Raw genomic sequence first — 12,417 nt, forward strand, 5'->3', positions numbered from 1 at the left:
ACAGAAGGTGCTATGTGAACTGCCTAAGAAGAAAAGCAACAGTAGTCCTAGCCAGTGGCAAAGCCTGTGAACAATGACTGGCCCAAAGATGCAGGGTTGGCATTTTTAACTTGGGGACAACCAACAGCTGTCTAACTGAACTTGGGGCCTGTTCAATAGACAGAAATTCATCCCTCATCCTATAGACCTAGCCAGCTTGATCAATATAATTTCTATCGTATTCTAAATACAATTATCCTTATATCCATGGGTTATCCATGGGTTATTCCCCTCACCACGGAAGCTTCTTACTACCGGACTCAGAGGCACTTACAAAAATTACAAGTGGTCAAAATACAACATAAGAGACCATGAGTGTCCATTTGGTATATCTAAAACAAACGCTTACGCCGGTCTGACTTGGTCATGGCAGGGACAGCATGACCTAGTTCCCTCCCCATAGTTCCTCTTTTAGGAAATATTCTCCCTGCCAAGGTTAATGACCCCAAGATAACTAGAAGCAGCAGAAGTCTATGAGTTTAGGGTGTGCCTTTCTCAGCAAACTGGTAAGTGCTGAGACCTTCAGGACAGCCCCTATGGCTGTGGAAAAGATCTATGAAAACATGAGTTTAAAAATATATAATTTCTAAACTATGCAAAAAAAAATAAGGATGCAATATGAATTGTATAAGGAGCTTCACAGATCTAAAGAACAGAGGCAGCTGCACTATGAGCCAGCTTGTCAGAAAGATGTGAGGTAAGGAGATTTAGGGAGTGGTGATCAAGGGGCAAGATCCCACCCAACTAAGGTTTTGTTTGTTCTTACAAAGGCAGGCAGAGTTCTGAGTTCAAGGTCAGCCTGGGACAGAGGGTGTTTGGTCCAGGCCTAGGCATGAGAGGAAAGGTAATTTCAGGGCAGGGTTCCACCCAGCTAGGTAGGTTACTGTCTGTGCTTAACAAAGGCAGGCAGTTCTCTGAATTCTTTTGCAAAGTTAAAAAAAAAAAGTTTGTGCTGGCTGTCTCTTTCTATAAAAGAAGGGACAAGGCATGGAATGCTGATTCGTGGGAAAATCAAAATAGAAACCAGAGTAAATGACTGAATTAACATGTAAAAAAAAAAAAAAAGACTGGGCTTTGGTTTCAACAGCTGAGCTGTCTGGATGAGCTTACTGGAGATACTCAGAAAGAAAGCTGTCTGAAGCTTTTTAAAAACCTTAAAAACTTAGCTTTTAGAATGCTTTCTAGCAGCTATCCAGAGATAAGTGCTTTGAGAGCTAACATGGCTTCTAGAATTTTTTCCTGGCTTTCTGATATTCATCAGAGAACCCAATAATTACTTTTAGAATTTTTCTAACAGCATTTCTGACTCAATCAGAAAATCCAATAATTTTTTCTAGCAGCTTTCCTGACTTTGATTTGAAAACCCATTAGCTATACATAAGCATTTAGAATTTTTTCTAGAATGAGAGAGCTGTCTGTAGCAGGGAGCTATCTCAAGCAGAAAGCTATTCTAGCAGTCAACAGAGCTAACAGCTATCTACAGAGAGCTATCTAGGGAGCTTTCTCAAGCAGAACACAGGCTGTCAGCTTACACCCCACAGTTTGACTTCTAGCCATTTGTTTCACTGCTCTCAAACACGCCTTCTCTCAGAACCCCTTTCTACGTCGAGGCTGGTCCTTGACATACACCTAAGCCTCAGGAGACATCAGAGAAGAGCAAGCAAAATGACAACAGCCAGGGGACTAGGAAGCACCTATGATGAGGACAGTGTCATCTAGAAATGACACAAGTCACATCCATGAAATAGCAACAGTATTGTTGTCACAAAAGAACTGCATAAGGATAACAGCAGCTGAAATGCCAACATGGATGAGGGAATTCAGAAGCCCAAAAGACACCTTCTCTGACTCTGGACAAAGAGCTATAGGCAACCAATCATTGCAGAGGGAGGGGAAATCAGCTTTCTCCAAGAACAAGGCCCCGATAGGTTATCCAATTTCTAGTAGTCAGTCCTTAACACATTACATATGAGCAACACTAAACAGACCCAGTAAACTGTGTGTGTGTATACATGCGTGTATATAAATAATTGCACATATAAAGTGCATACATGTAACAACAATAATTATAGAAGAGGTCATGAATCTGAGAGGGAGGAAGGAGGATATGGGATGAGTTGGACTGAGCATGATGGAATGATGTATAAGATTCTGTAAATGATACATAAAGTTCTCAAAAAATCCAAATTATTTAAATTTTTTTTTTTTAAGAAGCATAATCTCTTTACGTGTGTATCTAGAACAGAGATCCATCTGTCCAGGATTCTATACTGCCAGGAGTCCTTCAACAATGGGCTTCTCCATCTGAAACAGGAAAGGTTTATGCAGGGAAGAGGACCGGGTCACTCATGACTGTCAGTTTTGAGCAGCAGCACAAACCCATGTGGAAAGGGAAACTTTCACTTTCAATTGGATGTAGAGGAAACCTCAGTCATTATGTTGTTCAGTTTAGAAGTCATTGCAAAAAGTAGGAGAAATGCTTTTGGCCTGAGAAGTTAACAAAATCTGAAGGGACGTAGAACAGGGACTTGATGAGACAAATGGGGCATTATGGGAAGGAGGAAAATCACGTTTACAAGTACAGAGTATGAAGAAAACTCACTGGCTACACCGGGGGCATCACGAAGCCAAGCTGGCTGCTCAAGATATTATTTTGGTAATTAGAATATATCAACGACATCAGACAACACAAGATTCCAAATAATTTTTCTCAGTTCACACAGTACACACCATGTTTGTAGAAAGGTATATATAGTTTTGTTCTCTGTACTTTAAGAAAGCTGTCTTGGGGGGGCGGGGGGGTGTGAGAATAACCAGATGTTTGAGTACCAGGTAAATGCAACATATTTTTTTTATTCTTAGACATGAGGATATCATGATAATAGCATGTATTCAAGCCTAAGCAGAATTGCAGTTTCCCATGAAACATGCAAGAATACACTGTGAAAACAGCTATCGTATTACACTCACAGGAAATAGCGGGGGTGGCTTCAACACAACATCAGGTAACTTCTCCCCTCTGCTGAATCCAACAGCTTCGATATTAAAGGTATAGGCAGCACGGCCTCTTCCTTTATTGCCAGCCATCAGAAGAAGCTATGGCAGCAGTATGGACCAAGGCTGAAAGACATAGTTAGTGGGTTAGATTGACTGGCTCATACACAAAAGGAAACGAGCATTTTAAAGCAAAATGTAAGACTCTAGCTCTTACACAGCATGGTTGATTTAAAATCTATGCGGAAGAGGACCTATGCAGGGATCTACGCATATTTTGGCAGAAAGATTATAAGAGCCAGAAACGATGGATAACTCCAAGGAAAGCATGTCTTCAAGACAGAAGAGGACTGATGCACGCATGAACTCACGGAGAGTACAGCACACACAAGGTCTACACAGACTTCCTCCCCACCCCGCAACAAGGAAGGCAAGTCAATCCAGGCACTCACCCCTAACCAAGAAGCCACCGAGGACACAATACAGCAGATACTTGCTTACAAAGTAAAAATTAGTTGCAGTTTTCTCCAGTGGAATCTCACTAGGTATATTAACCCTATTCCTAGGTAGGCCCCATGCCCAGGAGTAGTTAGACAACACAAAATGAACTTAATGGTCCTAATAGTAATTTTTTAAAAAGAATTGTTTCAGATTGCTTTTTGGAGTTTTTGTTTTACTGGTCTTTTGCTTGTATATTTTGACCATTTTGACTTCTGTTTTTTGTGAAGGGTTTGTGTGTGTGTGTGTGTGTGTGTGTGTGTGTGTGTGTGTGTGTGTTTCTTGTTGTTTTTGTTTTTGTAAAAAGAGAGGAAGAAGACATGAAGTTGGGTGGGTGGAAAAGATCTAGTAGGACCTAGACGCTGGTTAAAGTGTCATTAGAATAGATTGTCTGAAAAAAAAATGTATCCATTAAAAAGAAATGTGTTTAGGAACAAGTGTCACTGAAGGGTGAAGTGTTGACACGCCACCGCTATGTAGAGATGAAGCCTAAAGGCTACAACCCCTTCACTCAGATCCTCAGGAGAGGGCTGACCCTGGGTCTCCTCTGAGATGCAGCTGAACTGTCCTTCCAACTGACAGAGTTCCTCCATCTCTGTGGTTTGATAATAAGATCTCAAGATATAGAGAAGAAGGAAGAAGAGGAGAAGCAGGGAGAAGGAGGAGAAAGAGAATAAGGGGAGGATAAATTCAGGCTGAGAAAAGGAAATCTTACTTCTTTATGTCAATTTGAGCACTGGTAACTGTACACTTTAACTCCACACAAGTTATTTATTCTAGAATCTGGGTGCTAAACAGGACTCTGAGATGTCCTTTTAGGGATATGAAAGGGATTGATAAGACTCTGATACGGTCTGCGTAAGTCAAATAATGGTAACTACAGTAATTGCTAAGGAAGCCTCCAGACTACTCAAGGGAAAGTAAACATGTTCTCTCAACTTTGAGGGATGTGATGGTATCACATATTCAGGACTTGTATTGAACTTATGACAAGCCTGGAAGATGACTCACTTGGCTTCTTCTTTCCTTCCTTTCCTTTCCTTCTCTCCAGTTTGCTGATTATAAACTAAGATTGTGGCTACTAAGGGGGTCTGGAGGGAAAAAACGTAGCTGGAGAGGAGCGTGGAAGTGTGCATGTGTGTGGGAGGAGTGTGGGAGTGTGTGCATGTGTGTGGGAGGAGTGTGGGAGTGTGTTCATGTGTGTGGGAGGAGTGTGGGAGTGTGTGCATGTGTGTGGGAGGAGTGTGGGAGTGTGTGCATGTGTGTGGGAGGAGTGTGGGAGTGTGTGCATGTGTGTGGGAGGAGCGTGGGAGTGTGCATGTGTGTGGGAGGAGTGTGGGAGTGTGTGTATGAGTGTGGGAGGAGTGTGGGAGTGTGTGCATGTGTGTGGGAGGAGTGTGGGAGTGTGTGTATGAGTGTGGGAGGAGTGTGGGAGTGTGTGTATGAGTGTGGGAGGAGTGTGGGAGTGTGTGTATGAGTGTGGGAGGAGTGTGGGAGTGTGTGCATGTGTGTGGGAGGAGTGTGGGAGTGTGTTCATGTGTGTGGGAGGAGTGTGGGAGTGTGTGTATGAGTGTGGGAGGAGTGTGGGAGTGTGTTCATGTGTGTGGGAGGAGTGTGGGAGTGTGTGCATGTGTGTGGGAGGAGTGTGGGAGTGTGTGCATGTGTGTGGGAGGAGCGTGGGAGTGTGTGCATGTGTGTGGGAGGAGTGTGGGAGTGTGTGCATGTGTGTGGGAGGAGTGTGGGAGTGTGTGCATGTGTGTGGGAGGAGTGTGGGAGTGTGTGTATGAGTGTGGGAGGAGTGTGGGAGTGTGTGTATGAGTGTGGGAGGAGCGTGGAAGTGTGCATGTGTGTGGGAGGAGTGTGGGAGTGTGTGCATGTGTGTGGGAGGAGCGTGGGAGTGTGTGCATGTGTGTGGGAGGAGTGTGGGAGTGTGTGCATGTGTGTGGGAGGAGTGTGGGAGTGTGTGCATGTGTGTGGGAGGAGTGTGGGAGTGTGTGTATGAGTGTGGGAGGAGTGTGGGAGTGTGTGCATGTGTGTGGGAGGAGTGTGGGAGTGTGTGCATGTGTGTGGGAGGAGTGTGGGAGTGTGTGTATGAGTGTGGGAGGAGTGTGGGAGTGTGTGCATGTGTGTGGGAGGAGTGTGGGAGTGTGTTCATGTGTGTGGGAGGAGTGTGGGAGTGTGTGCATGTGTGTGGGAGGAGCGTGGGAGTGTGTGTATGAGTGTGGGAGGAACGTGGGAGTGTGTTCATGTGTGTGGGAGGAGTGTGGGAGTGTGTGCATGTGTGTGGGAGGAGCGTGGGAGTGTGTGCATGTGTGTGGGAGGAGCGTGGGAGTGTGTGTATGAGTGTGGGCGGAGCGTGGGAGTGTGTGTATGAGTGTGGGCGGAGCGTGGGAGTGTGTGTATGAGTATGGGCGGAGTGTGGAAGTGTGTGTATGAGTGTGGGCGGAGCGTGGGAGTGTGTGTATGAATGTGGGCGGAGTGTGGGAGTGTGTGCATGTGTGTGGGCGGAGTGTGGGAGTGTGTGTATGAGTATGGGCGGAGTGGAGGAATTTAAGAATGTGAGTGGGATGTATGGATAGAGAGAGGCAGAGTCTGACATCAACTTGATTGCTTGATTGCTTCTCCACTATTTGAGACAAGGTCTCTCAAGGAACCTGGAGCTTGAAACTGGCTGGTCAGTATGCACCAGTGGTCTGCTTCTCTCTCTTCCCCAGCACTGAGGTACAAACATTCACACCACCAGGCAAACCCCTGCTTCTTAAACTGAACCTTTATAGAGCTGTAGAGCTGTAAGTGTCCAAAAAAGAACAAAGAAAACCCTAAAAACAGAAACGGCAATAAAAAAAGGTTTCTGAATGAGTAATCACCAAAAATAAACATAGTATGTCATGAACCCTCCCCTGGTATCTCTGCAGCCTTGTTACTGAGGGGCAGCCCCCCCCGCCCCCCCCCAGCAGTCACGACCTGAGACACATTCGCACTTGCCTTGTGAACCAAGGCCTGGCTTACCCTCACCCCACAAGCATTCAGTCAGTGCTCGAGACAGCTGAGCTCAGATTCAGAACTTCTGCATGTTATAGACTGCAGTGATGCAGCCTTTTGCTTTTTATAAAACATAACGAAAGACAAAGGCTGTCAATGTTTTAAGAGTACTTCTATTTTTCCTCTTCAGCATATATTTCCCCCTCCAAAAATACTCACTCAAGTTTCATAAAAACTCGTTTAATAGGTCTAGGTTCAGGATTAAGACAGGATTTCCAGCAATTTCAGAAAAGGCTCTAAGACATTTCTGGCAACTTGAACTCCATTTGTGAAGCAGCGCTTTTAGCACTGATGATTATAAAATTAAACTATGGAACAACCCCCTAGAACTTGAAGATGCTGTCTGTCCTGCAACGCCAAATAGCCAAGATTTCGTTTTTCAAACAAATATCCACCTTCTTAGCATTCTCTTTTGTTTTTGTCTTAATTGAATGGTAAAAATAGTGTTTTAAAATTAATCTGTGATTACCAGTGAATGCTTATATGTATACGTAGGCTCGTATCCCTGCATACCTGGGGTTGTATAAAATACTCAGGTAAACAGGAGTTAATGGCTGGGAAATGTATAAGAGGCCTTGCTCCAGAGAGTGAGAACTGGGGTGGCTCTTTCTGTGGAATTCCATGCTCAACCATGAATATGAAAATGCACACCCCTGCCTCTCCATCTTGCTGATGGAATAGTGAGTAGCATTTAAGGCTGGAGCACCCAGGAGAATGACTTGACCCCCTCAATCACAGAAGACTGCAGAAAATTTCCCTTCCGCCTGTGTAATGCACTCTCCTTTCTCACAATCACACCAGCAAGGGGCAAGGTGCACAGTATCTCACACAGCTGCTGTATTCAAACCAGGTCTCTTGTTGGGACAGAGAGACCGTCAATGGTCATCCTCTTGGTTTTGTGACATTAAAGATAAGGGTAAGCCTCCAAAAATAAACAAGGAGCTAGCTACTTCTTTGTATTTTCTGATTATAATGACCTGGTCCAAAGGCCTAGAAATCTAAAATTTCTCCATCATGGGGCAACATAAAAATTTTTTTAACCCTAGCAATCATGGAAACACTTGGGTAGCTTAGAAATCTGGAGTAGTAGTTTCTACAGCAGCAGCAGCATCCAGGGGAGTGTTGAAAATGGAAACCATAGGGACTTACCACAAAGAAACAGGGAAGGGGGACAAGGGAGAGGAGAGAAGGCAGAGGGAGCACACATCTAGGGTAGGCTTCAGTTTGTATTTTGTGTTCTAAGACGGTTCCAAGGGAGTTGTGAATCTCTGAAACCATCAATCAAGACTACATGGTCTGAAATCTTTCTAAATGACTGTACCACACAGCATATGCTGAGAGTATTGGAGTAGATGCTCTGAGGGAAGTCTCCCTGTTCAGTAGTTCAGTTAAAACACAGCTAAATACATGTTTATAAGCCCCACCGCTGAGGCTTGAAGCTACATTAATTAGCCAGTGACTTTCGTCTTTAAACAGTAATCCTGAAATGATTGTGAACTGCCACACACCTAGGACGCAGTGTGTCACAGATCAACCTGTTAGTTCATTTATACGGGGAAAGCAGTATCAAGTCACTGCACTTTAAAAGGCTCGGTGGCTGCCAACGTTAATAACCTTCTACGTCTAGGGCTGTAGCTACACATAGAAAAATCCAGCTGTGGTGAAATATGGCTTCCTCTTCTGTGAAGCACTCAAGCCGCATAGCTTTTGACTTACATAAGGGCTGACATGGAGAACATTCTCAGAGATAGTTTTACATTATACATTTTGTAAATTTATCCCAACATGGCTACATACTTGACATTTTCCAACGCAATTAAGAAGTGATTCTGTAATCCCATTCCTGACACTGCAAAGGACAACTAGGGGGCTTTAGACTTCCACTGACTTCGATGATACTATGTACAAGCAGGACTGACCACTAAATCAACTCCCACGGACCTGACTATTTAGCTCCAATATTTATCACTATGCGATCAGTCCCTCCTGTTTTCGGCTCTCCCAGTCCTGTGACTCAGGTTATTTAAAACACTTCATTATGTATATTCTCGAAGAGCTAACAGAAAAAAAACTACCATGCAACCACTGTGGAAATTGGTGTGGAGTTTTCTTAAAAGAATTAAAAAGAATTCTGCTATGTACCAGTTACAGTCTCCTAGGCACACACCTAAGGACTATATGTCCTCTCATGGAGACGCCTGCACATCCACGCCTATTCCCTGTCGACTCACAGTACCAAGAACACGAAACGTCAGTGGCCTAGCTGCCATCCATCCAGAGAATGGATAATAAAAACGCAGTGCATACACACAGTGGAAATATATTCATCCATAATGAAAAATAAAATTATAAAATTTGAGGGAAATTTACAGAGCTAGAAAACACTTATTGAGGTAGCCCAGGATGGAAAGGGTAAATCCTGTATACACTCTCACGTGCAGATCGCGGCTTGGGGTTTTCTACGTATGTGTGGCAGTGAGTATAGGTCGTGGTCAGGAAACTAGAATGAGGCCTGAGGTGGAAGGAGAAAGGGAGCCTTAAAGGAGAGGAGAGGAATAAAAATAAAACACACTTGGAGCAAGAGCGGACGGGGAAAAGGGAGGGCTGAAGAGACTGGGGGTGGGGAGCAGGAGAGGGGTGTGAAGGACCAACCACGACTAAGTGTACATGAAAACGCCATAGGGAAACCTGCTAATCTGTGAGCTAATTAAACAACGTGAACCACGTAAGAACAGCGCAGGTGAGTAATTTCTATTTTTATGTAAGCAGCACCCAAACTTCCTCCCTTACCACGTAAGTGAATTTCTAGTCTTTTTCATTCAAGACAAAAAATTCACATGGCAGTAGAAATGACGTATTTTAAATTTCCTTCCTTTCAATTGTAGAACTTGTCGTGTGTGTGTGTGTGTGTGTGTGTGTGTGTGTGCGCGCGTGCGTGTGTGTCTGTTAACTATTTACTTATGGAGAAGACAAGGTCACTGTCCTGTAATATGCGCATCATCAGAACATGAAGGTACATGTGAATGCTCATGTTCTGACACAGCTGTCCTGGGCGGGGCCCAAGGACTTTCTACCACACATTCTCAGAGACAGCAGCGCATCTGAGCACAGCTCAAAATTAGCAACAACCTCGCATATTCTGGGTTGGAAAAAAATCACACACCTAAGTAGTTTAATGCATTCCTCTGAGCATGCCTTCAATGAACAGGCACATTCCCAGCTAACTCAGATTTCAGATGGACTTTTTTGTTACTAGGATAGTTAAGAAATACTGTTTTCTCATTGTATCCTAACAAGATACACATCTAGTCTCTCCGTGACAATCGAGATGGTCTGTGCGTTAGTTACTACTGGTCTGTCTTGTTTGGTATGGGATGTTCATCAGTTTCACCTACTTGTCTATAGCCGCTATTCCACTGTAGATTGCAAAATGGTGATATAAAATTTTTATAAGCTGCAGACTTAATGATACATATCATACGTTTTTATAATTTTTCTATTTTGCTGATTGGAATTCTACTAGGGATTAATTTTTCTCGTAGACCAGTTACCTTTGAAACAAAATCCATTTAGGGAATTCATTTTAATTTCAAAGCTCATTCCATCTGTCCATTAAAAAGAGGTAAAATACCACAATGGCTTCATTCCAATTGCTGAGTCACTCTACCATGCTGAGTCTACGGAAAGCTGGTCTTTCAAGTATGACATCTGCTGAGTAAGGGGGCTCACACCTTTGCTCAACACCTGCTGAGTAAAGGGGCTCAAACCTTTGTCAACACCTGCTGAGTAAGGGGGCTCACACCTTTGCTCAATACCTGCTGAGTAAGGGGGCTCACACCTTTGCTCAATACCTGCTGAGTAAAGGGGGCTCACACCTTTGTCAACACCTGCTGAGTAAAGGGGGCTCACACCTTTGCTCAACACCTGCTGAGTAAAGGGGGCTCACACCTTTGCTCAACACCTGCTGAGTAAAGGGGGCTCACACCTTTGCTCAACACCTGCTGAGTAAAGGGGGCTCACACCTTTGTCAACACCTGCTGAGTAAAGGGGGCTCACACCTTTGCTCAACACCTGCTGAGTAAGGGGGCTCACACCTTTGTCAACACCTGCTGAGTAAGGGGGCTCACACCTTTGTCAACACCTGCTGAGTAAGGGGGCTCACACCTTTGCTCAACACCTGCTGAGTAAGGGGGCTCACACCTTTGTCAACATCTGCTGAGTAAGGGGGGCTCACACCTTTGTCAACACCTGCTCAGCACCTGCTGAGTAAGGGGGCTCACACCTTTGTCAACACCTGCTGAGTAAGGGGGCTCACACCTTTGCTCAGCACCTGCTGAATAAGGGGGCTCACACCTTTGCTCAGCACCCACAGGCACCCAGCAAGGAAGACCAAGACCCCTGTGCTAAACTCTAATCTAGGCTCTGTTACTAATTAAAGATTAAAAACATATCTAGGAAGAGTTTACCAAACTTGCCTGATCAGAGGAATTAACTGGGCAATAAGTATAAAACATTGGGTCCTGGGGAACACCTGGTTCTCAAACCTAAACAACCATCATTATCTCTGAAGTTGGGCCCTGGAAATGGTTTGGAAAATTCCCTCCGAGAGTATCCCAGTAATGGAATATCATCCAGAAAAAGCTATGTAGACTCCAGCTTCCTACTTTTATCATGCAGTCATTGGGCATAAGTTGATAACAACAGTAAATGTAACCTGCAGAAAATCCAATGTCAGCTCTTTAGACACCTTGGCTACTACACGCATTAGCCTACAAGCTGGTCTACAGTTTGATGACCCAGACATGGTGCTCCCGAACAAAGAGTACTTGGGTTCTTGATTTATTTTCTTCCCCTGTAGCCAAGGACTAAATCATGAAAGAAGATTCACAAATGAGGCCAAGGCTCCGATCACTTAAATCCTTTATTTGATGTATTTGTTCAATACATTTTTTTTCCAACCTCTCAAACTTTTTCAAGAGGAGTGTTGTTGGGAGAAGAGGGGTCGAGCCCAGAGCTTCACATATGTTGGCAAACGCCCACTACTAAACTTTATCCTCAGTCTTCTACTTTTATTTATTTATATATTTACTTCTTGAGGCAGGGCCTTGATAGTTTTCCAGACTGAACTTGAGCCCTTTCTACAGCCCAGGCAGGCCTTGAATTCATAATCTTTGTGCTTCAGCATCCTTAATAGATGGGACATCAGGCCCAAAGTTTGGAAAAACTAGCTTTGATCATTTTGGACAGGCACTGAGCAATTCTTAATTCTTCCTTCAAAACATCCATTCCTTTCAAATATTTTAGCCTCTCTACATACAGTAAGTGACCCACTCCAAAGCCTCACTATGCGGTCCTGACTAAACTAAGAGTCAGAGTAGATTAAATCTTATTTTGTAGAAGAGTAAAAACGGTTCTAAAAAGGTCAACTGATAGCCTCAATCAATTCCTTTCAAAGGTGGGAGTATATTAGGCCGCAGGAAGGTCTTTTCAATTTTCTACCTATATTTCACTTCTGGAAGGATTGTGTCTAAAGTCATTGACAACCTATTTTTTTAAAGCCCAGATCAATGAGGGAAATTGGCAACTGCAAAGAGTTGAAAATCTTAAACTGTGTATGGGTGTGTGCAGAGTAATGCAGGTGCCCGTGGAGGTCAGAAGAGGATGTCAGATCTCCTGGATCTAAGGTCAACGGTGCTTGTGAGCCACTTGGTGTGGTTGTTAGGAACTGAACTCTGATCCCCTACAAGAGTAACATGAGCTCTTTGTTGCTAAGCCATCTTTCCAGCCCCCAAATCTGAAATTTAAAATGCAACATGGACAAGTTCGCACTGCCCCTTCCAGCTC

At 44.0% G+C, this 12,417-nt stretch overlaps 1 protein-coding gene across 2 annotated transcripts in view; it reads right to left on the reverse strand.

The window, feature by feature from the left end:
- Polr3g (RNA polymerase III subunit G) overlaps positions 1–12,417 on the reverse strand; it is a 40,294-nt gene that overhangs the window by 25,203 nt on the left and 2,674 nt on the right. For both annotated transcript variants that reach the window (XM_087634013.1, NM_001109468.2), the window contains 1 exon segment: positions 3,010–3,159. In XM_087634013.1, coding sequence (XP_087490139.1) covers positions 3,010–3,126 — 117 coding nt within the window. In that variant the 5' untranslated portion in view covers positions 3,127–3,159.

The sequence above is a fragment of the Rattus norvegicus genome, chromosome 2, assembly GCF_021556685.1.
Source record: "Rattus norvegicus strain SHRSP/BbbUtx chromosome 2, alternate assembly SHRSP_T2T, whole genome shotgun sequence".
Lineage (NCBI taxonomy): Eukaryota > Metazoa > Chordata > Mammalia > Rodentia > Muridae > Rattus > Rattus norvegicus.